The sequence below is a fragment of the Rhincodon typus genome, chromosome 20 (genome assembly GCF_021869965.1).
Source record: "Rhincodon typus isolate 14 chromosome 20, sRhiTyp1.1, whole genome shotgun sequence".
NCBI classification, from domain to species: domain Eukaryota; kingdom Metazoa; phylum Chordata; class Chondrichthyes; order Orectolobiformes; family Rhincodontidae; genus Rhincodon; species Rhincodon typus.
In genome coordinates this window covers 23916581-23938121 of record NC_063351.1, presented here as the reverse complement: position 1 = coordinate 23938121, position 21541 = coordinate 23916581, and the positions used below count along the sequence as shown (strand labels likewise).

General features: G+C 40.0%; 1 protein-coding gene across 1 annotated transcript in view; it reads left to right on the top strand.

The window, feature by feature from the left end:
• Positions 1-21541, top strand: part of LOC109926896 (dedicator of cytokinesis protein 1-like) — a 56512-nt gene that overhangs the window by 10604 nt on the left and 24367 nt on the right. Inside the window, exons 2-5 of the mRNA XM_020526759.2 lie at positions 3457-3542; positions 3738-3894; positions 10207-10247; positions 11167-11257. Coding sequence (XP_020382348.2) covers positions 3457-3542; positions 3738-3894; positions 10207-10247; positions 11167-11257 — 375 coding nt within the window. The remainder of the gene's footprint in view (positions 1-3456; positions 3543-3737; positions 3895-10206; positions 10248-11166; positions 11258-21541) is intronic.

Sequence of the window (21541 nt, the reverse complement as noted above, 5' to 3'; positions counted from 1 at the left end):
GATAAAGGGAATGAAATTTATTGACTTTAAAGACTTTTATTTGTTAAATTTAACTATGTGATCATAAATTGATTACCAACATAACCGAGATAAAAGAAATTGATCATTGTGGAAAGGTGGTTAGTGATGTAATTGGACATAATAGGGTAGGATACTGAGGACTTTATGGAGGATGATGAAGGGGATCCAAAGTTAGAAGTTTCTTTATTCCTAATCCTCCTCCTCCATCATTTGCTACCTCCCCAGGTTTCTGTTATGTGATCATTTTGTTAAAATAAATGGACCTTTTCTGAATGAAAGCCTAGAATTTTGCCATTTGGTACATGGCAAATCAGTAAACCATTTCATTGTCCATTATAAACAAAAAAAGTCTTGTTTTGATGCCTGAATGCCAGTATTAATCATACAAGGATACTTTGTCCCTGAGCTTTCTCAACAATTGCCTTATTCTTAATTTGGTCTGTTATGGCTTACTATTTACATTTAGTAACCATAAAATATACAGCTATATTGAAAAAACAGAAATTGAATTTTAAAAATATTAATATGCAACAGATGTCACACTGTGGTGTGCTGTAGTGCATTGTAGCATGGATTAGTAGCGACAAATTTGAATGAGCTGGGAAATTTTTAAAAAAAAGACTTCAGGGAGGCAGGAAGAAAATCAGTTGAGTACCAGAAAAATAGAAGAAAAATGTAGAAATATTTCTGATTTTTAAGTGCAAAGGACAGAAGACTAACTTACAATTAAGTGTGAGCCTAGTTTTAGTGATTGACCTGCTATATCTTATGCCATTTATTAGGTTCAGACTACCATTATCTATGTTTTATTCTTTTTATTGGTGCAAAGAGCATCACTAAGAAAAATGACTAATCAGAAGAAACCAGTTAGTGAGCAGAGACTGGAGCAAAAGCGAAGACAGTGCATATCTTATGCTTGATTAGCTACATGAAATGTTCTTGATGTACTTTGTTGTACTGGATATAATATTCGTGCAAGAGCAAAATGCTGTGGATGCTAAAAATCTTAAATAAATTAAGATGATGGAAATATGCAGATTTAGGTGTATTGTTGGAGAAAAAACTAATATTTCAATTCATGACCCTTTATCAGAACACGTTTCGTGGTCCTCCTTTTTTTATGATACATAAAGACCAATGTGTAATTCCATGCATCTGCTTTTGTGTAAGCATAAGGATGCTTTAGGTTTCTCTTAAATGCCCAATGTGTGGGAAAGATATAATGCAGCTGTCATTTTTTAGTTAACAGCCAAAGTGACGTGAGCTAAACATGCTGTTATCCATTAAGTATAAGGAACTGCATTAATATGACATTATGTTCCAGATTTTCCAGTCCTAGGTATTTGAAGATGAGGTGTATGACCCAAAATACACATCCCATGGAAATCTTGATTCATTGACTCTGTAGGAATTGCCCAGTTGGTCTGAAATGCTCTTCAGGGCCCTTCAAAATAGGCCTCCATCTCTGGGTTAACAGTCAGACTCACTTACCTGGATATTTACCCATTAAGTGTTAGAAAAATCCTAGTCTAACATCTGGGTAACTATGCAATTTGCCATCATGACCAAGCTGCCTGGCAACCCCCATTTCCTTGCCTGATCTGACAGCCCACCTAACCTGACTAATCAGTTGCCGCCCTACTGACCTGCCCCACTATCTGCTTAACTACCGATATATTCACCTGATCACGTACTCATTCACATCTACACTCATTCTCTAACGCACTGAAAAACTCATTTAAATATCCCAAAACTTTTCAGTGTGTCAGTAAATACTTACCAAAATGCAGCAGCTAGATCCATAAAAAGAGAGTGGGACTTGGTTTCCCCTGGCAATTCAGTGCCACTTGAAAGCAGTGCAATTTAAGGTACACCCTGCATTTCTGCACAGACCAGATTGAAAGATCCGGTGAGAAATTCAGAGCTCAATTGTGGCATAGAAAATAGGAATGAAGTGGCAATCGGATGCTGATTGACACTCCTTGAAAGATTTGGCCCTATAATAAATAGATTCTAGAATGCTTTGTTGACTTCTCATGCTTGAATGAAATTGACACACACAATACCACTGTCCGGAGACTGTGAAAATTGCATTCTTAAGAATGAAAACTAAAGCATAGTGGCTCCATTTATGAGTATTCATAATATTTGTACACTATGGTCATAATTGTGTAATGAGAATACAAATATTTCAATATTATAACTTATCAACCTAGGATATGAAGAGCATTCTAAAGTAGTTCTTGTAAAGTCTAGTAGGAATATATAGGTTATACCACAATGGGAAGCAATTCATCTCATAGTGCTGGCTTTTGAAGGAACTATCCAATTTGATTCTATAGCTCATTTCTTTTCCCTACAATCACGTAAATTAGTCCTTTTCAAGAGCATGTCTAATTGTATAATTAGTTAATAGCCAATATTTCAGCAGAAACGGGAGAAACCAATGTCATGCTGGTTGTCAGGCTTATGGGAGAGGCTTTTGTAAAATTGACATTCTTTATCATGCAGTTATTAATGTGAAATAGAATGTCTTTTGCTAGTTACTCTTTTGATATGAGTCTAACAGTAATTGCTTATTGTCAAAGATATCTCTAAAAGAGAGATCTCTGTTTGGGAAACAAAATAGAATAGTAAAGATCACCAAGCATACACATGATACAGATGAGCATCCTGTTAAAAACTCAAAAGTAATTTTCACCATGAGAATAACAGCCATTAATGGCTGTACGTGGTCTGCACCAGTTATTTTTATGGGATGCCTCTTGTCTCCTGCCTGTGTGTCAAACAAATGGGAATGTGAGCAAAACAATGCTGGAGACAGATTATCTGAAGTTGATTTTGATAATCAGAAATTAATCCTTTCTGACGTTCATGGGAGTAAGGAGCACAGTTGGCCAAATTTCTATTAGAACTCATTAGTGAGACAGCAGAGTAGCTGAATAGTGATCCTTCCAAGATATTTCTTATTTGTATTTCCTTTGGCTCTGCAGTTATGTTTTATAGAAAATGTACATTTTTATGTCCTCCTTATTCAAAATAAGTTGAAAGACTGTATTCATATTGCTATTTCAAAATTGTTAACCAAAATAAACTTTGTTAATATTGTCTGTTTGCATTCATATAGGATAAACATTGCCTTATATAAGTAAGATGAGTAATCCATTCTTCAAACACACAACATCGGTTAATGCTAAAACAAACTAAGTTTTGCTCTCTATTTCTGACACTGTCTGCAAATGCACTACAACTGATAATTAATCAGTTTGGAATGCATTGTCCTTAAGGTCAATGAAGCAAGATAGGAACAGTTAGTTACTTAATGTATTTTTCTCAGTACGTAAATCATAGAAGCTTTAGTAATAAATGGAGTATTTCCATTGAACTGGTTGTATGCTGTTTTACTGATTATTTATACTCCCTATTTAATTATAGTTTGAAAATGAAATCATAACCAAGCTTGATCATGAAGTGGAAGGAGGCAGAGGGGATGAGCAGTACAAAGTGCTATTCGAAAAGATGTAAGTGTTAATTAATGAAAACAATTATCCTGTATTTGAAATAAATAGCATAATAATTATTCTGCAGGATATCTGCCTTTGTTATAAAGGAAAAATGTGAAGACTATATAGCCATCCAAGTACTTTAAATTTGATTTCAATTATTTTTTTTTTCTCTGTGCATGAAACTAATATGCTATTTACTATTTTATCCAGTCTTCTGGAACACTGTAGAAAACACAAGTATCTTGCTAAGACCGGTGAAAATTTTGTCATGCTGGTTGTCAGGCTTATGGAGAGGCTTTTGGATTACAGAACAATTATGCATGATGAAAATAAAGAAAACCGTATGAGTTGTACAGTTAATGTACTGGTAAGTGCTAACTGACTGTTTTTCTGATGGCGATCAACTTCAGGAAAGTACAGTTTACACAGTTGAATCAGTATTTTCTACTTATTGTCCCAAAATGTGTTTGTCAGTCAAAGAGAAGAATAAAGGTTGAATGGCAGATGCCTGCAGTGATCAGATTTTAATCTCTTTTACAAAAATGGGGCAGTATCAGAAAGTGCGTGCACTAATGTTCAGCATACGATATTCTGTAGGGAAATTTGGTGATGGCATTGCCTCACTGTGCTTAAAATTGCTAATTTTAAAGCCTTATTTCTAACTCAATTCCAATACAGCTCCTGTTGGGACTGTTGAATTTACTCACTGTGTTCATCCGAGTATCAATTCCCATTTATATTTATTAATGGTATCTGAGATCATATTTGTCCTGTTTTAGTGTACGTGTTGCAGTTAGCCTTCATTGATGAAACTGATTCAAATGGCCTTTAACAAGAACATAAAATAATGTAATTGTAATAATTTTAAATATTTTGAGGGGAAAATGTGTTGATTACTGTATTTTACAGTATACATTAATATCAGAACAATACTGTTAATTATTAAAGGTGTATCTTTCACAAGTATATGTACAAACATTACACATTCCTCTCCTTTTAAATGACAAGGGATACAGATACAACCTATCCAATGTTCAGTCATAAGAGAACCCTTTCATCCCTGGAATCAGTAGAGTGAACATTCTCTGAACCAAGGGGATGGATTGTGCACAATTTTCCAGACGTGGTCTCATAAATACCCTGTACAACTGTGTCAATGCTTCCTGGCTGTTATACAAATAAGAGTTTCTGGTTGACTTTATAAATGAAAATTTTATTGAACAGCGTTTTGTGGTAGAGTGCCATATTCTGATATGGTTGTAATAAATGGTAATTAATTATATGAAACAGGAAGCAAGGCTGCTTATCACTTGAAGATTTGAGAGATTGTTACAAAAAAGAATGCAGTATTAGAGTTGAATGTTAAACCAGTGGTGAAGGTTTTTCAAAATGAAGACAGGAAAAGGCCTCATAACAGGAACATTCACACTGGGATCCCAGAAAAAAAAATAACTACTACAGTGAGTACCTGATTGTTTCCAAAAAAAAAGACTCAGGCAGCATCTAGAATCAACACAGTCAGAATTTGGAGATGAGAGAACTGTCAACATGTGTTCAAATCACTCAACAAGCATCATCAGCAAACACTTCTTTCCTACAGAGCTATGATCTAAGAAAGAAGGCAGTTCTAGAAGTTAATGCATCTCAGAACAGGCTAGGAACATACAACATGCAGGTTAGCAAACCAGTCTCATCAACATCCAAAAGTCTGTCTCAAAGATAATCCAATTGTTCCAACATGGAGCATGAAGCATGAAGCATTTGCTCTAGCATCTGGTATTGCAGGATTCCATATGTATCTGTTTAGTAAACAGTTCAGAGTGGAAATCAGTCACAAGCCATCTGAAATTATTTGGTGTAACCAGTAACAAGTGTACCACTGAAACTACATGGCTTCTGATCACAGTACTGGGATATGACTTTGGCATATATCGTAAAACTGGTACCAAAATGGCTACACCTCTGGACATGGATAATATTTTCAGCAATTTGGAAGGCAAGTTAGAATAGCCCTGTTCAAATTCTGGAAGATGCAGGGCAAACATCTGAAAATAGCTGGGATGGAACATGTTAAAAATAATAAGGATTACATGTTTTAGCAGGCATAAAGTTGTTGAAGGCCTAATGAGATGTATTCCAGGCTTCTATCGGAGGTAAGAGAGGAGATTACTGCGGCCCTGATGAAGATATTTAATGCTTTGTTGGCCACAAATGAAGTGCCAGATGACTGGAGGATAGCTAATGTGGTTCCTATGTTCAAGAAGTGCAGCAGGCCCAAGCTAGGTAATTATAGACCAGTTAGTCTGACATCAGTGGCGGGAAATTATTGGAAAAATAATGAGGGACAGGATTAATCAATACCTGGAAATGCAGGGATTGATCAGGGATAGTCAGCAGAGATTTATTAGAGGGAGATTCTGCCTGACTAATTAAGTTTTTTGAAAAGATGACTTAATATATTGATGAAGATAGCAGTAAATGTGGTTGACATGCACTTCAGTAAGACTTTTGACAAGATCCTAAGTGGAAGGCTGGTCTAAAAGATAAGAGCCTGTGGGACCCAAGGCAAGTTGGCAAACTGGATCCAAAATTGGCTTGCAAATACAAGGCACCGGGTGATGGTGGGATGTTGTTTTTGTGATTAAAAGCCTCTGATCTGTGTTGTACCATTGCGATTGGTGCTGGGAGCTTGCTGTTTGTATTGTACACAAACAACCTGGATGTGAATGTAGAACGTATAATTAATACATTTGCAGATGATATGAAGATTGGCAGTGGTGTTGATAGTGAGGAGGATGGTTGTAGGCATCAGCCTGATACAGAATTCTTGAAGGTGCCAGCACAGGTAAACAGTATGGTGAAAAAGGCAAATGGGATGCTTGCCTTCATTAGCTGGAATATAGAATATAGGAGCAGGAAAATCTTGCTACAATTTTATGAAACATTGGTTGGACCTCAGATGGAATAACGTGTGCTGTTCTGTTCACCACATTATCAGAAGGATGTGATAGCACTGAAGAGAGTGCAGAGGAGATTTACCAAGATGTTACCTGGGATGAAAGGTCTCAGTTATAAGGAGATATTAGATAGGCTGAGTTTGTTTTCCTTGGAGCAGAGAAGGTTGAAGGGGATCTGATTAATGTGTGCAAAATTATGAGAGGCATAGACAAGATTGCTCATGAGAATCTTTTCCCTGTGGCAGACATGTCAAAGACAGGAGGGCACAAGTTTAAGGTGAGGAATAATTGCTTTAGAGGAAATCTGAGAAAATATTTTTTGATGCACAGGGTGGTCAAAATATGGAGCACTCTGCCTGAGAGGTTGGTTGAGATAGATACTCTCGTGACATTTAAGAAGCATCTGGATGAGCACTTAAAATGCCAGGGCATAGCAGACTTTGAGCCAAGTGCAGGCCTGTTTCTCTGTCGTATGACTCTATGATGCTAATATTACATTAGTTGAAATGCACATAGGAAGCAAACACACCTGTTTACTTGACTTTAAATTAGTCTTTAAAACATCATATTGTTGAATAATTTCTTGTCCAAGCTGAAAAATTAGTAATTGTACCTACTTTGGAAATACAAGAGTTAAACCATAAGTAACTGATTAGATGGTTTCATGCGCCAGTGACCTTGATTAATATAACTAAACAGTTCAACACAGATATGTCATTTGTTGTCACTGAATTCATATATTCTAGAGAAAGATACTTTGAGATCTGGACGGCAGTTGAGCACCTACACCAGCCTTCTGACAGGACTAGAGATAATTTTGAATATATTGCACTTCTCAATTAGGAATAGGAGTAGGCATTCAAACCTCGTCAGTGAGATCATCATGACTGATCAATATCCTAAATGTGACTATCCTCCTTAGCTTCATACACCATTTACTCTGGCTAGCAGAAATCTGTTGTCTCAAATTTAAAATGATTGATTGAGTTAGCATCCACTGTTGTGGGAGAAAGTTTCATACTTTACCACTCATTATGTGAAAGTTATTTCCTGATTTCTCTTCTCAGTGGTCTGGCTCTGAGAGGATATTTTAATCTTCTGTGCCAATTGATTTTCCAAAAATTTGAGATTTAGTTTTGGTAGCCAACTGCAAGAGAAAAGCTTGCATTCCTAATATTACTCATCACTGCAGATAGTTTGATTCAATTTTTTTCGGATTCCACAAGCTTCCTTCACAAATTAAATTAAATTCAAATAATTGGAACATGCTAACTGTCATGTCTTTTGTGGGTGGTGAATTTAATTGGCAATTGGAAACTAGTAATCCATGTTTTCACTTGAGCATGCACACTTTAAGATTCTGCCAACTTTCTCACAACAGTGCTGCAAGTGGGCAGTTTAAGCAGCTGCTTGTTCACATCATTAATAAACTACATCAATATGGTAGTAGTCCAAGTACTACAATGAGTGCATAAGAGACTCATATGTGGAATCTATAGGTGTGATGCTGGAAAGGCACAGCAGGTCAGACAGCATCCAAGGAGCTGGGAAGTCAAGGTTTTGGGCTGAAACCCTTCGTCAGGACTGGGAGGGGAAGGGGAGCCCAGAAATAAATAGAGGGAGAGGGCTGGGGCTGGGGAAAGGGTAGGAGAGATGGTGATAGGTAGATGCACGTAGGGGTTAATTGTGATTGGTCTGCGGGAAGGATGGAGCGGATAGCTGAGTCGGAAGATGGACATGTTAGGTCAGGTCAGGACTTGAGGGGGCTGGACGTAGATAAGGCTGAGAGTGGAGGGGTTTTGAAGCTGATGAAATCAATGTCAAGGCCATTGGGCTGTATGCTTCCAAGGCAAAATATCAGGTGTTGTTCCTCTGGTTTACATTTGGCCTCACTTTGACAGTCGAGGAGTCCAAGAATGGACGTGTCATCAGGAGAATGGGACGGGGAATTAAAATGGATGGTAACTGGAAGGTCAGGTTGGTTGTTGCGTGCAGAACGCAGATGAGTTTGTGTTTGGTCTCCCCGATATAGAGGAGACCACATCGGGAGCAACAAATGCAATAGATAAGATTGGATGAAGTGCAGGTGAATCTCTGCTGGATCTAGAAGAATTATTGTGGGCCTTGGAGGTGAGAGGGGAGGTGTGGGGCAGGTGCTTACGCCTCTTGCGGTTGCAGGGAAAGGTACCAGATGTGGTGGAGGAATTGGTGGGGAGTGTAGAGCTGACAAGGGAGTCACGAAATGAACGGCCCTGTGGAAAACGGACAGAGCTGGAGAGGGAAATTCGTTTTTGGTGGTGGGGTCTGATTTGTAGATGGCGGAAATGTTGGAGGACGATGCGTTGGATGCAGAAGTTGATGGGATGATATGAGAGGACTAAAGGGACTCTATCCTTATTGCTGTTGGGGGCAGGGGGTCTTTGAGGGCAGAAGTGCGAGAAATGGTTGAGGACATCCTTAATCCTAATTCCTCCACCCGGTACCTTTTCATGTAACCGCAAATGGTACAACACCTCCCGCCATACCTCCCCTCTCACTTCCATCCAAGGCCCAAAACAATCCCGCCAAATCCAGCAGAGATTCACTTGCACTTCATCCAACCTTATGTGTTGCATCCATTGCCCCTGATGTGACCTCCTGTATATCGGGGAGACCAAACCCAGACTCAGGACCGGTTCATGAAGCATCTGCGCTCTGCATGCAATAACTAACCAAACCTTCCAGTTGCTGTCCATTTTAATTCCCCCTCCCACTCCACTGATGACATGTCCATCCCTGGACGACTCCACTGTCAGAGTGAAGCCAAACGTAATCTGGCGGATCAACACCTGATATTTCGCCTTGGAAGCTTACAGCCCAATGGCCTTAACATTGACTTCACCAGATTCAAAGCCCCTCCACCCCGTGACCTGACCTAACCTGTCCATTTTCTTACTCACCTATCCACCCTTCCCGTGGACCAATCACAATAATCCCCTACCTGCAACCACCTATCACCATCTGTTCTACCCTCCCTCTATTTACTTCTGAGTTCCCCTTCCCCTCCCCAGTCCTGACAAAGGGTTTCGGCTCAAAACGTTGACTTGCCTGCTTCTCGGATGCTGTGTGACCTGTTGTGCTTTTCCAGCCTCTCACTTCTAGACTCTGGCTTCCAGCATCTACAGCCCTTATTGTCTCATAATGTGGAATACTTATTTTCTTTGAAATTCAGTATAGAAAACTAGGCCATTTTGCACAAGGAAATGAAAATGACATGCTTCAATTCAGTAACCATAAACGGGCTTACAGTGGTGTATAACAATGGAAATCAATCTGAGAGTTCACTTGCAGTTTGGAGAGTCTTACAATAGTGAGGAACTAACTGCAACTTGAAATTTCTGTGTGTTCATGGTTTGGTTATGCTGAGCTGCTGCCCTGATGGATTAACATTAAGCTACTTTGAAAATCCAGTCTTTTTGTGGAACAGGCATTCAGTTGGATTCTATGAACAAAAGTAATGCATTTGACCCCATCTTTTAAACTTAGATCAAAGCCAGTACCAAGGCAGTCAAATTGGTTGAAGTTCTAGCATGTTGCTGTTCTGCCTGTGAAGTAGGCCTTCTTGAATTTTTAAGCTATTGTCTTTAAGCAAAAATTATTCTGTCTACTTTAAAATGTTGATGATTAAAAAAAAATTCTGTGTTGCAATATTGGAAGAAAATATTTTCTGATTTATATTTCAGAACTTCTACAAAGAAATTGAGAGAGAAGAAATGTACATCCGGTATGCAAAACAAAACCTTCCCAGCACAGTTAACGTTGAACTTGTTGCACATGATTCATTTCCAACATATGAGTAATAAATAAGAGGCATCTGGATTTGGTTGGGGTCTCTCAATTAGTGTCCACAGCTTGCCTTATTTAATGTAAATAAGGCCCAAGGTCAAATTTAAATTGGGAGTTAAACCTGGGGACCAGCACGCAAAGCAATTGCTTCTTTGACCAGTTGCCCATTTTCGTCAAAGTCCAATTTTTCACCTTGTGATTTGTTTTCATCCAGTAACAATTTCTACTGCACTCTGAGGTGATTTCCTGCCAATCACAGAACAATGCAGAGTGGCCAAGTGTAAAAAAAACAGTGTTAGGTTTTTTTCTTCCAAAGATAAAACTATGCTATAACATTTTCTTGGATGCTAGCTCTAAGCATCATAATTGCACAGTGCTGTGTTTGTGCATTACATGCTAGTAAGATATATCCGCATGTGTTCCTACGGCTCTATCATAATGCTTGGGTTTTTTTTTTAACCAATCTTCTCTTCCATTTTCCCCCTTATATCCAATCCTGAACACTTTGGCTTCTTGATGGTACGTCAGTCCATAAATGCTAAACGTCCTGCCATACATGATCCAGTGGTTGCTAATCATTTATGTGCCTTGAAAATACTGAGTGTTGTCAGAAGGCCTTGTTTGAACTTGTGCTCAGTTGAAACTTATACATGCACATTTCAGTAGAGGTTTCTGGATAATAACATGTCTGAAACCCAGAGGTCTCCACACTAATTATCCAGCCGTTATGTAGTTCTAACAATGTAGATTTGTTCAAACTCCAAGGATAGCCTAAGTTATCTGTGATATAAGGATTTTCTTCAGAACATTGTGCAGCATTTCATATTCAATCAAAATTGATAATGTTGTTTCCTTAGGTATTTATATAAGCTGTGTGACCTGCACAAAGAATGTGATAACTACACTGAAGCTGCTTACACATTGCTGCTTAATGCAAAGCTTCTTAAGGTAATATTTTAACTCGAGGTATCAAATTATTTTCCAAGCTTCTACAAGCTGTTGTCATTATGATAATACTTTCATTGAAATCATGAAACCGAACAAACTCTGTAATGGGTCCAGGATGTAAACAGCCTACTTTGCTTTTCTCATTGTAGTTTGTAAAATAGTAATGTGGTCTCACATTCCAAATTCCAAATATATTTCAAAGGTTTGGGATTGCCAATTTGCCACAGGCATTATATTTTAAACATAGCGCTGTTTTAAATAAAAAGATTGGCTTGTATGAAGCAATGTCATTTTCCTCTTAATAGCATGAGATAGAATTTAATCCAGGTCATTGTGCCCATCAGATGAGAGCCCAATGTTGCTTCTGTTGGGGAAAGCATGTCTTATTCAGTGCCATACAGCCCCCACCAGGCCTTTCCAAGAGTGGAAAATCCATCCTCTCAATGCTACTAAGCAGTCAGAGGCTAGGTGCTTTCCATCACAGGTAGCACCAACAGGAGCAGGGACAGCTATCAACAGTGCAACCAAGAGAGGTCCAGGATCAACAAAGGATCCAGGCTCAAAGATGAGTGCTGGAATGATGCGGATCACAGGATGAAGCTCCTCCGGGGTTGGGAGAGAGGACTGTTCCTAGTGCCAAATGAATACCTTTGAACACAGGACTCCCCCTGGAAGCCATAGCGAACCTCCAGCAGATTTGTGTTACAGACAAGGGTGAGAGACAGTCTGCACTCCATTATTATCCTTGCTTTCTGTTTGTCAGGAGTCTTTTTATTATTCACTCGTGACGTGGTGTCGCTGGCTGGCCCAGCATTTGTTGCTTACCTATAGTTGCCCTTGAGAAGGTGGTGGTGAATTGCCTTCTTGAACCACTGCAGTCCATGTGCTGTAGGTAGATCCATAGTGAGAAAAAATTGCTGAGATTCCCAAACCCTTGTTTTGGCAAAGTCAGTTTAAAAATGACCCTCTGAAAACTCTCTTCGAGTTAAACCAGGAGTATTGTTTGTTCACACATTCAAACCCAGAGCAACCTTTGCGATTTGACACAGATAAAAGCACTTAAGAAAGGTAGAAGACACAAAGGAGTTTTATACCTTTGAATGTTCAAACCAAAAGGGTGATTATCATACTTTGTGAATATCTGAGTCCAGTGATGGGGTGAAGGCTGAGATGGACATTTTTAATCTAGAAGGGACTTGAGGGTTGTGGGCAAAAGGCAGAAAAGTGGAGTTGAGGATTATCTGCTCAACGTGATTTCATTGAATGATGGAGCAGACTCAATGAGCTGAATAGCCTACATCTGCTCATGTCGTATTCTCCGGATGACTGAAGACAGGATTTGTAGAATTTCCTCAAAGTCTGAGATGATGCAGTTGAGATGATACTTATAGACAGGAAATTAGTTTACTTTTCAGGCAAATACAAGAATCTTTCTTAAAATGGGTTTCAAACTGTCTAGCAGGCCTAGCTGTTACCCTGAAATTTAATGTTTTCCTGGCTGGTGGAATCAGACTATCTTGTATAGCAAACTGAATCAAGAGTTCAGAAATTCTTTAATTAATGGTCTTCAAACTGCAGAGGAGTAGCTCAGATGAAGCTGTCCAGTGATGAGTTATTTTGATTAACAACAGAGTTCATACCCTCTGGTGAGATTCCATTGAACACTTTAGGATAGATTCTCAGCAGATCTGACAGCACATACGGACAGAGAATCTGAGTCCAATATAAGTTCTGAATAAGAGTCATATTGGATTCAAAACGTTAACTGTGTTTCTGTCTACAAGGATGTTGCCAGACCTGCTGAGTTTCTCCAGCACCTTGTTTATATTTCAGATCTGCAATATATGCAGTGCTTTATTTTAATTTAAATTCCGTTGTGGTGGTCTCAAACTTATTAAAAATGGCTGGTTCAAGGGATCCTGTGTCTATGAATAAACCTTGGAAGGAATCAACATTTTTAGAAGAGGATAAAGGATAGTTAGAATCAAAAAAGGACTCGACATTTTAAAAACAATTTCACAAATATAAAATCATGATTGGACCTTTCCCTTTGTGCGGAGCAATGAGGAAGGTTTTGGGAGGGGAAGAAATCAGATAGGTTAGTACGTGCCTCCTTCGTGCCACCATCCAGGTTAAAGTCTGGGCAAGAAGGTCCATATTCAACTTTCCTGCTCCGCCATGAATTTGAGATCCTTAAGTGGTCAATTAATGACCCAAACCCAGATGGAAAACTTGTAAGTTTGCTTGGAAACGGGTTCTCTTGATCCACATTAACTTGTACTAATTTGAAGTGCTTTAATTATGCAATGTCTGAACCCTTGAATCAGTTTGCTTTTAACATCCAAGCCAATCTCTTCTGAAGAAGAGTAATTGGACTTGAAACATTAACTGTTTCTCACTTCACTGATGCTGGCAAACCTATGGAGTTTCTCTAGCACATTGTTTTTGTTATTGTTTTAAGTGAACTTAATCCTAGCTATGTTAAAGGTCTGCCTACATACGTTTGCCAGCCGGAATTGCTGGATGTCATTTTGGTTCGCATCAGAGAATTACATCTCTAATCTGTGTAGAATCGTAGAAATTTCAGTGTAGAATGTTGCCATTGGGTTAATCCTGGCAATATAAATGCAGGTTCAGCATCAGCTCCAAATCTACCCCCTTTACGAATGGCAACGTGGCACATTGGTTAGCACTGCTGCCTTGCAACATCAGGAACCTGGGTTTGATTCCAGCCTTAGGTGATTGACTGTTTGGAGTTTGCACATTCTCCCCGTTTCTATATAAGTTTCCGCCAGGTGCTCTGGTTGCCTCCCACAGTCCAAAGATGTGCCAGTTGGTTGGATTGACTATGCTAAATTGCCCCGTAGTGTCCAGGGATATGCAGGCTAGGTGGATTAGCCATGGTAAATGCAGGGTTATGGGGATAGGTTAGGGGCTAGGGTCTGGCTGGAATGCTGTTCAGAGCTTCGGTGCAGATGCAGTGGTCAAGATGACCTCTTCCTCACTACAGGGATTCTATCAATCTCATTAGTTCACTCATTTCAGTCCAGTTCATGGCCTGCAGTTGCTGGCAAGTAGATTGAAACTACTGTTTGCAAAATCCAGATTGGAACCATCTTAATCAATCAAGATTGTGGGTGGAATCTTCCCAGCCCCCGAATGCCATGAATTTTGGGGAAATTGAGTGAGATGTCCAGTGGAGACCTTCGTAATATCGAGATCAAAAATTCCCATTTTCCAAATAGGTGTTGGATGACGAGATGAGATTTTCGCTAGTGAACAGCAAGACACTTACTTGCATGGATTTTTGCTTGTTATCACTCTAACTACTAGCTAATCTCAACTCCCAAATATGCAAATTCCCATTTTCTCACCTGCTAGATAAAACTAGACACCTAAAATGCCCAACATGGAAACCAGAGTGATTACGTGGTGACCGCTTGTTCCTCCACGTTTCTATCTTGGACACCCAGGCCAACATCTCAAGGCAGATTTCATGGGCTGCAGTGACAGACATCCCACTTCCAAGGACCTTGACATTGGCATTTGACACATATCAGCCTCACCACATCGTAAGGACATGTCTTAAACCCACTTAGACAATGTTCTGAAGTTCATTGCTACATTTTAGCGTGCACGACCAACTTTCATTTCAATACTGTTGCAAGACTGCTTTGACAACAGAGATGAGCACCCATTTGATGAAATGGACAAGGGAGCATCTCAGGGTTATTGACTCCCACTCTTCTCACTCATTCACTTTGTGTCTATTTTGATGCCCTGGACTTTCCTGCCTTGTGTTGCATTATTCAAGGCATGTTGACTCAGTGGTTAGATCTGCTCCCTCACAGTGCCAGGGATCCAGGTTTGATTTCACCCTCGTGCGACTGTGTGGAGTTTGCACATTCTCCCCATGTCTGCGTGGGTTTCCTCCAGGGGCTCTGGTTTCCTCCCACAGTCCAAAGATGTGCAGGTTAGGTGAATTGCCCATAGTGTCCAGGGATATGAGGGTTAGGTGGATTAGCTGTGGGGGTTGTGGGATTATAGGGATAGGGTAGGGGGTTCGTCTGGATTGAATGCTGTTTGGAAGATTGGTGTGGACTTGATGGGTTGAACGGCCTGCTTACACCTGCTGAAGATGGGGTTCCAATGCTTGGATTGATCTGGGTCAGCTTGCAGTGTAATCTAAACACTGTGTGCCAAATTGTCTTTACCTGCTATGCTGTGCATAATTGAAGCAAGCAAAGAGGGGATGTGATGGAGGTTGAGGAGCAGCAGAGTGGGAACAGTCATCCCAGGAAGATGATGAGAATATTGAGCAGGAGGAATATCGAGCCAGAGAGGACTTAGTTGACACCCAGTTCCAGTAGATGAGAACTGGGTGCGGTGATCATTTATTGACCATAAAATTATTGCTTGAAAGGCAAACAGTCTGTTTCTCTTACAGGAGGCAAATGCAGTTTCTGCTAGTGTGTTTTCTGTTCACTTTTGCTAGTTTGAAGAGTATGATGGTTTTCCTGTATGTGATAGTCCCACATAATGAAATGCTGAATTACAGTGGGCATTTGGGGAAGACCAGCAGGAATTTAGAAAGTGTTATAAGATGAGATGTATCTAAGGACAAGTAAGTTTAGTGGCTTTGTGGTTAAATAGCTATAGGAATGCATGATGAAGGGCAACTTTGGATTGCCAATGTTTGATTAAGTGTGTGGCTGGAGTTACAAAGATGGCACCAGCACCAGTGATCCTGGGATATCCCAGCACTGCTGAATACATCCACCTATGTTGAGTGGGAGAGCCGGGCTTCCATTTGAAGAATGTGGCACCATAGGGCAAGGAATCAAGCTAATGGAGCATGTTTTGAACCCCAACACAAGGACACTCTAAGCCTTGCAGAGGGAAATGTTCCATGAAACTCAATGAAAATTATACTTAGCCACTTTCTGGTAAGATTCAGGCTGTTGTTTTTATATATAGATTTTTCAAAGCTAAATCCATGTTTAAATTCTCATGATCATAAAAATAAAAAATTAAGTTGAAGGTCAGGATATTTCCCTCCTGTTAAACATTTCTGTCGACACCGTGGGTCTACTGGAGATTGGAATCAAGACGGAACTTCATTTCCTCCTTTCCCTCTTTCATTTGAGAAACCACTGAATTCCAATGACAATATACAGGAGTTGAAAATCTTCAAATAGTTGTTTGATGGAACCAAATTTGAGAATAGCTGCAGGAAAGATATTTTCTGAAGCTTTTCTTTTCACTCATTTTTTTTTCTATTTATTTGTAGGATGTGGGCATTGCTGGCTGGCCAGCATTTCTTGCCCATCCCTATTTGCCCTTGAAAAGGTGGTGATGAACTGCCTTTTTGAACCACTGCAGTCCTCCTGTTGTGGGTTGACCCACAATGCTATTAGGGAGGGAATTCCAGAATTTTGACCCAGCGACAGTGAAGGAATGGCGATATATTTCTAAGTCAGTATGGTGAGTGACTTGGAGGGGACCTTGAAGGTAGTGGTGTTCCCATATATCTGCTGCCCTTGTCCTTCTAGGTGGAAGTGGTAGTGGGTTTAGAAGGTGCTGTTTGAGGATCTTTGGTGAATTTCTGCAGTTCATCTTGTAGATAGTACACACTGCTGCTACTGAGCGTCGGTGGTGGAGGGAGTGAATGCTTTTGGATGTAGTGCCAATCAAGTGGGCTGCTTTGTAATGGATGGTGTCAAGCTTCTTGAGTGTTGTTGGGGCTGCACTCATCCAGGCAAGTGGGGAGTATTCCATCACACTCCTGACTTGTGCCTTCTGGATGGCGGACAGGCTTTGAGGAGTCAGGAGCTGAGTTACTTGCCGCAGTATTCCTAGCTTTTGGCCTGCTCTTATAGCCAATCTGTTAATGTGGTGAGTCCAGTTGAGTTTCTGGTCAAGGGTAACCTGCAGGATTTTTATAGTGGAGAATTCAGTGATGGTAACACCATTGAATGTCAAGGGACAGTGATTAGATTCTCTCTTCTTGGTGATGGTCATAGCCTGGCATTTGTGTGGCACGAATGTCACTTGCCACTTATCAGCCCAAACCTGGATATTGTCCAGATCTTGTTGCATGTGAACATGGACTGCTTCACTATCTGAGGAGTCACGAATGGTGCTGAACATTGTGCAATCATCGAACATTCCCACTTCTGACCTTATGATGGAGGAAAGATCATTGATGAAGCAGCTGGTTGGGCCGAGGACACTACCCTGAGAAACTCCTGCAGAGATGTCCTGGAGCTGAGATGATTGACCTCCCACAACCACGACCATCTCCCTATGTATCAGGTATGACTCCAACCACTGGAGTGGTTGTTACCTGATACCCATGATTCCAGTTTTGCTAGGGCTCCTTGATGCGTCACTCGGTCAAATGCAGCCTTGATATCAAAGGCTGTCACTCTCACCTCACCTCTGGAATTCAGCTCTTTTGTCCATGTTTGATCTAAGGCTGTAATGAGGTCAGGAGCTGAGAGGCCCTGGCAGAACCCAAACTGGGCATCACTGAGCAGGTTATTTCTGAGCAGGTACTGCATGATAGCCCTGTTGATGACACCTTCCATCACTTTACTGATGATCGAGAGTAGACTGATGGGACGGTAATTGGCCGGGTTGGATTTGACCTGCTTTTTGACATACTTGGGCAATTGTCCACATTGTCAGCTAGATACCAGTATTGCAACTGTATTGAAACAGCTTGGCTAGGGGAGCTGCAAGTTCTGGAGCACTTATCTTCAGTACTGTTGCTGGAATGTTGTCAGGGCCCATAGCCTTTGCAGTATCTAGTGTCTTCAACCTTTTCTTGATATCACGTGGAGTGAATCGGATTGGCTGAAGACTGATATCTGTAATGCTGCAGACCACTGGAGGATGCTGAGAGGGATCATCCAGTCATCACTTCTGGCTGAAGATTGCTGCGAATGCTTCAGTCTTATCTTTTGCACTGATGTGCTGGGCTCTTCCATCATTGGGGATATTTGTGGAGTCTCCTCCTCCAGTGAGTTGTTTAATTGTCCACCACCATTCATAACGATGTGGCAGGACTGCAGAGCTTAGATCTGATGCATTGGATCGCTCAGCTCTGTCTATCACTTGCTGCCTTCGCTGTTTGGCCTGCAAGTAGTCCTGTTTGGAGGCTTCACCAGGTTGATACCTCATCTTCAGGTATGCTTGGTGCTGCTCCTGGCACGCCCTCCTGCAGTCTCCATTGAACCAGGGTTGATGCCCTGGTTGGATGGTAATGGTTGAGTGGGTGATATGCTGGCCATGAGGTTACAGATTGTGCTGGAGTACAATGCTGCTGCTGTCAATGGCCCACAGCACCTCATGGATGCCCACTGTTGAGTTGCTAGATCTTTACGAAGTCTGTCCCGTTTAGCACGGTGGTAGTGCCACACAACACGATAGAGGTTGTCCTCAATGTGAAGGCGGGACTTTGTCTCCACAAGGACTGTGCGATGGTTTAAAATGTCAGTTGTGAGAAAGTATGTTTTCTTCAATGATTTGGAATGTGGGTAATGATTTTGTTCCACTTGGCATATGTCTAAGGAGCTTGGTATCAGTTTTCACAAGGTTTTTTTTGTTGTTGAGGAGATAGAAGTAGACATTTGACTTATCATGTAAAGTCAAATGTCCATGACATGAGTAATATCATATTATTCATTGTCACCCAGTGGACTTTTGATGATGCTGCCTAAGCAGATAAAATCAGTCGATTTCTCATCACCCCTTCAATGAAATTTCACAGTAATGGATTGCCCATCTTTTATGGAAACTGCCTAATTTTCTATCATTCATTCAATAAAAGGTGGGTGACCTGCTGTGTCTTGCCAGATTCCTATTTCAGTTGAAGATATAAATTACCTAATCAGTTTTAAAGTTAAAAGATTTTTAACTATTTGATCAAGCTTGCTTAATTTGCACCATATCCTTCATCACCAACGTTCTCTGGCAGCAACGATAGTTGCAAGATGCACTGTGGAAATTTAGCAAATCTTCTTAACCAGCATCATCTTCACCCATAATCGCTACCATCTAGAAGGACAAAGACAGCAGATACATAGGAAATCCACTGCCCATATGTTCCCTTCCATGCACTCACCATCCAGACTTAACAATATATCACTGTTTCTTAAGTGTCACTGGATCAAAAATCCTGGAACTCCCTCCCTAATGGCATCGGGGGTGTACCTACACAAAATGGAATGCAGCACACCAACACCTTCTCAAAGGCAGCTAGTGATGGACAATGTTGCTGACCCAACCAGCAACACCCACATCCCATGAGTGAGTTTAAAAAAGTAACACTGTGGTTCTTTACTAACCTTAAATACTGATCATAATACCATTTTCCAGGCATGATTAGTGCTGAAGGTAAATGTTGGCAGTTTTCAAAATGTTGGCATAACGTTTCAATGTATTTGAGCAAAATCTTACAATCCAATGATTATTTTGAAAATATTATATGTGAGTGATAGAGGTACAGATTTATTGTCCATTGGGGAATTTTTATACATAATGCAGAAAATCTTGATACCTCAATATATAATTGTTAGAAAAAACTATATTTAATCTGTTCACACTAGCATTGATATTGTGAAATGATTCTTGATTTTTAGTAGCTAATTGGGTTTGTGATTGTCTTTTGATTTAAGCCAATTCTATTAATATGTCTGTAGCCTCAGTTGGCTCATACTTATGCCCAGTAAAAATACTGGAAAGAAATTTATGATTATATTGTGCTGTAATATCAGCAAAGATTACAAATAATTCTAATATTTCACATGCTTGTGTAGACCTTGGTTTACTTAGTTTCTGACTATGATTTGGAAAGTGTTATTTATATTTCACCACTACCTGCTCAGCGACAATTCAGGTTGCACAATAATTGCTGGGCTAGCCAGTGATGCCTACGTCACATGAACAAATAAAAACAGATTCCAGCACCTGGATAACAGTTTCTTGGATGAGCATTCTATTTTGGCTTTTCCGTTCCTTACATTCAATGGGAGAACATGTTTCTTTCAACATGCTCTGAATTGTATTCATAATGAAAATAACTGGGATTGGGAGATTTTGAATCCCGGGTCCGTTATTTATGATTCAGAAAGCGTAGGGATTTTGTTATTCTTATTGAATGCAATTATCCCGCAATTGAGTGTGTAGGGGCTAGATTTCTGTTCTCCTGCTCAGTGGATCCGCAACAGAGAAATAATTACATTCCCATTGTGCATTGACTCAGTATTCAGAGTCTGCAACTTCCCTATTTCCCACAACAGTTTGGAGAGAGGCTGAATGTGACTTCCTGATCTAGTTCTGCACTTGCCTTGGCTCAAGGTTGGCAATGCAGTACACGAATTATATGGTATTTTCTACATAGTATTTAGTCCTAGTCTTCGAATCAATGTTTTGACAATGCAAAAGACTTGTTTATATTGAAATAATTCATAGCAGAACATTAATGCAACCATAATATCAAAACACACTTCATCTGCCTTTAAACCTTCAAGTATTTCAGACCTGAAATGAAATATGGTTAAATCTTGCTACCTTTTGCATCATAGTTTCTTTATGAAACTGTTATTTGTGATTAGGTCCTATCTAATACTAGCCAAATAGGATGGAAGACCATCATTTGACTTTGCAGGAAATTTAAATTTCCTTCAAAGAATTTATCTTTCTATGACTGCAAACTACTACTCTCTAGAAAGGTATTGCAGTTGTTTGTGCATGATCTCCTGCATATGTTGATTATTGCACTGCTCCAGACTTCAGCTGCTGAAAGATAAAATGGTTTATCAATTCTGATAATATTTTGATCAGTTTCTTATCTTTCCTCTGTGCTAGCTGAGTAAATAAATTTTCCACGTTGAGTTAAAGTGCTGGTCTGTGATTATATTTTCTGGTTATTTGCCAGATAATTCATATTATTAAAAACCAAAAGAACTGTGGATGCTGTAAATCAGGAACAAAAACAAAGTTGTTGGAAAAGCTCAGCAGGTCTGGCAGCATCTGTGAAGGAGAAAACAGAGTTAACGTTTCGGGTCCGGTGACCCTTCCTCAGAACACAGAGATTTGAATGTTGTTTGGGATTTCATCCCAGTTTCCTTAAAAATTAAGCTTTCTAGCTCTGACATCCCACAATCATCACCACCTCACTACCCCATGGCTGCTTATCTCCTCCATGTCAACCCATTTGCCAATGACCATCATTGATTGATTGATTGATTGATTTATTGTCACATGTACTGAAGTACA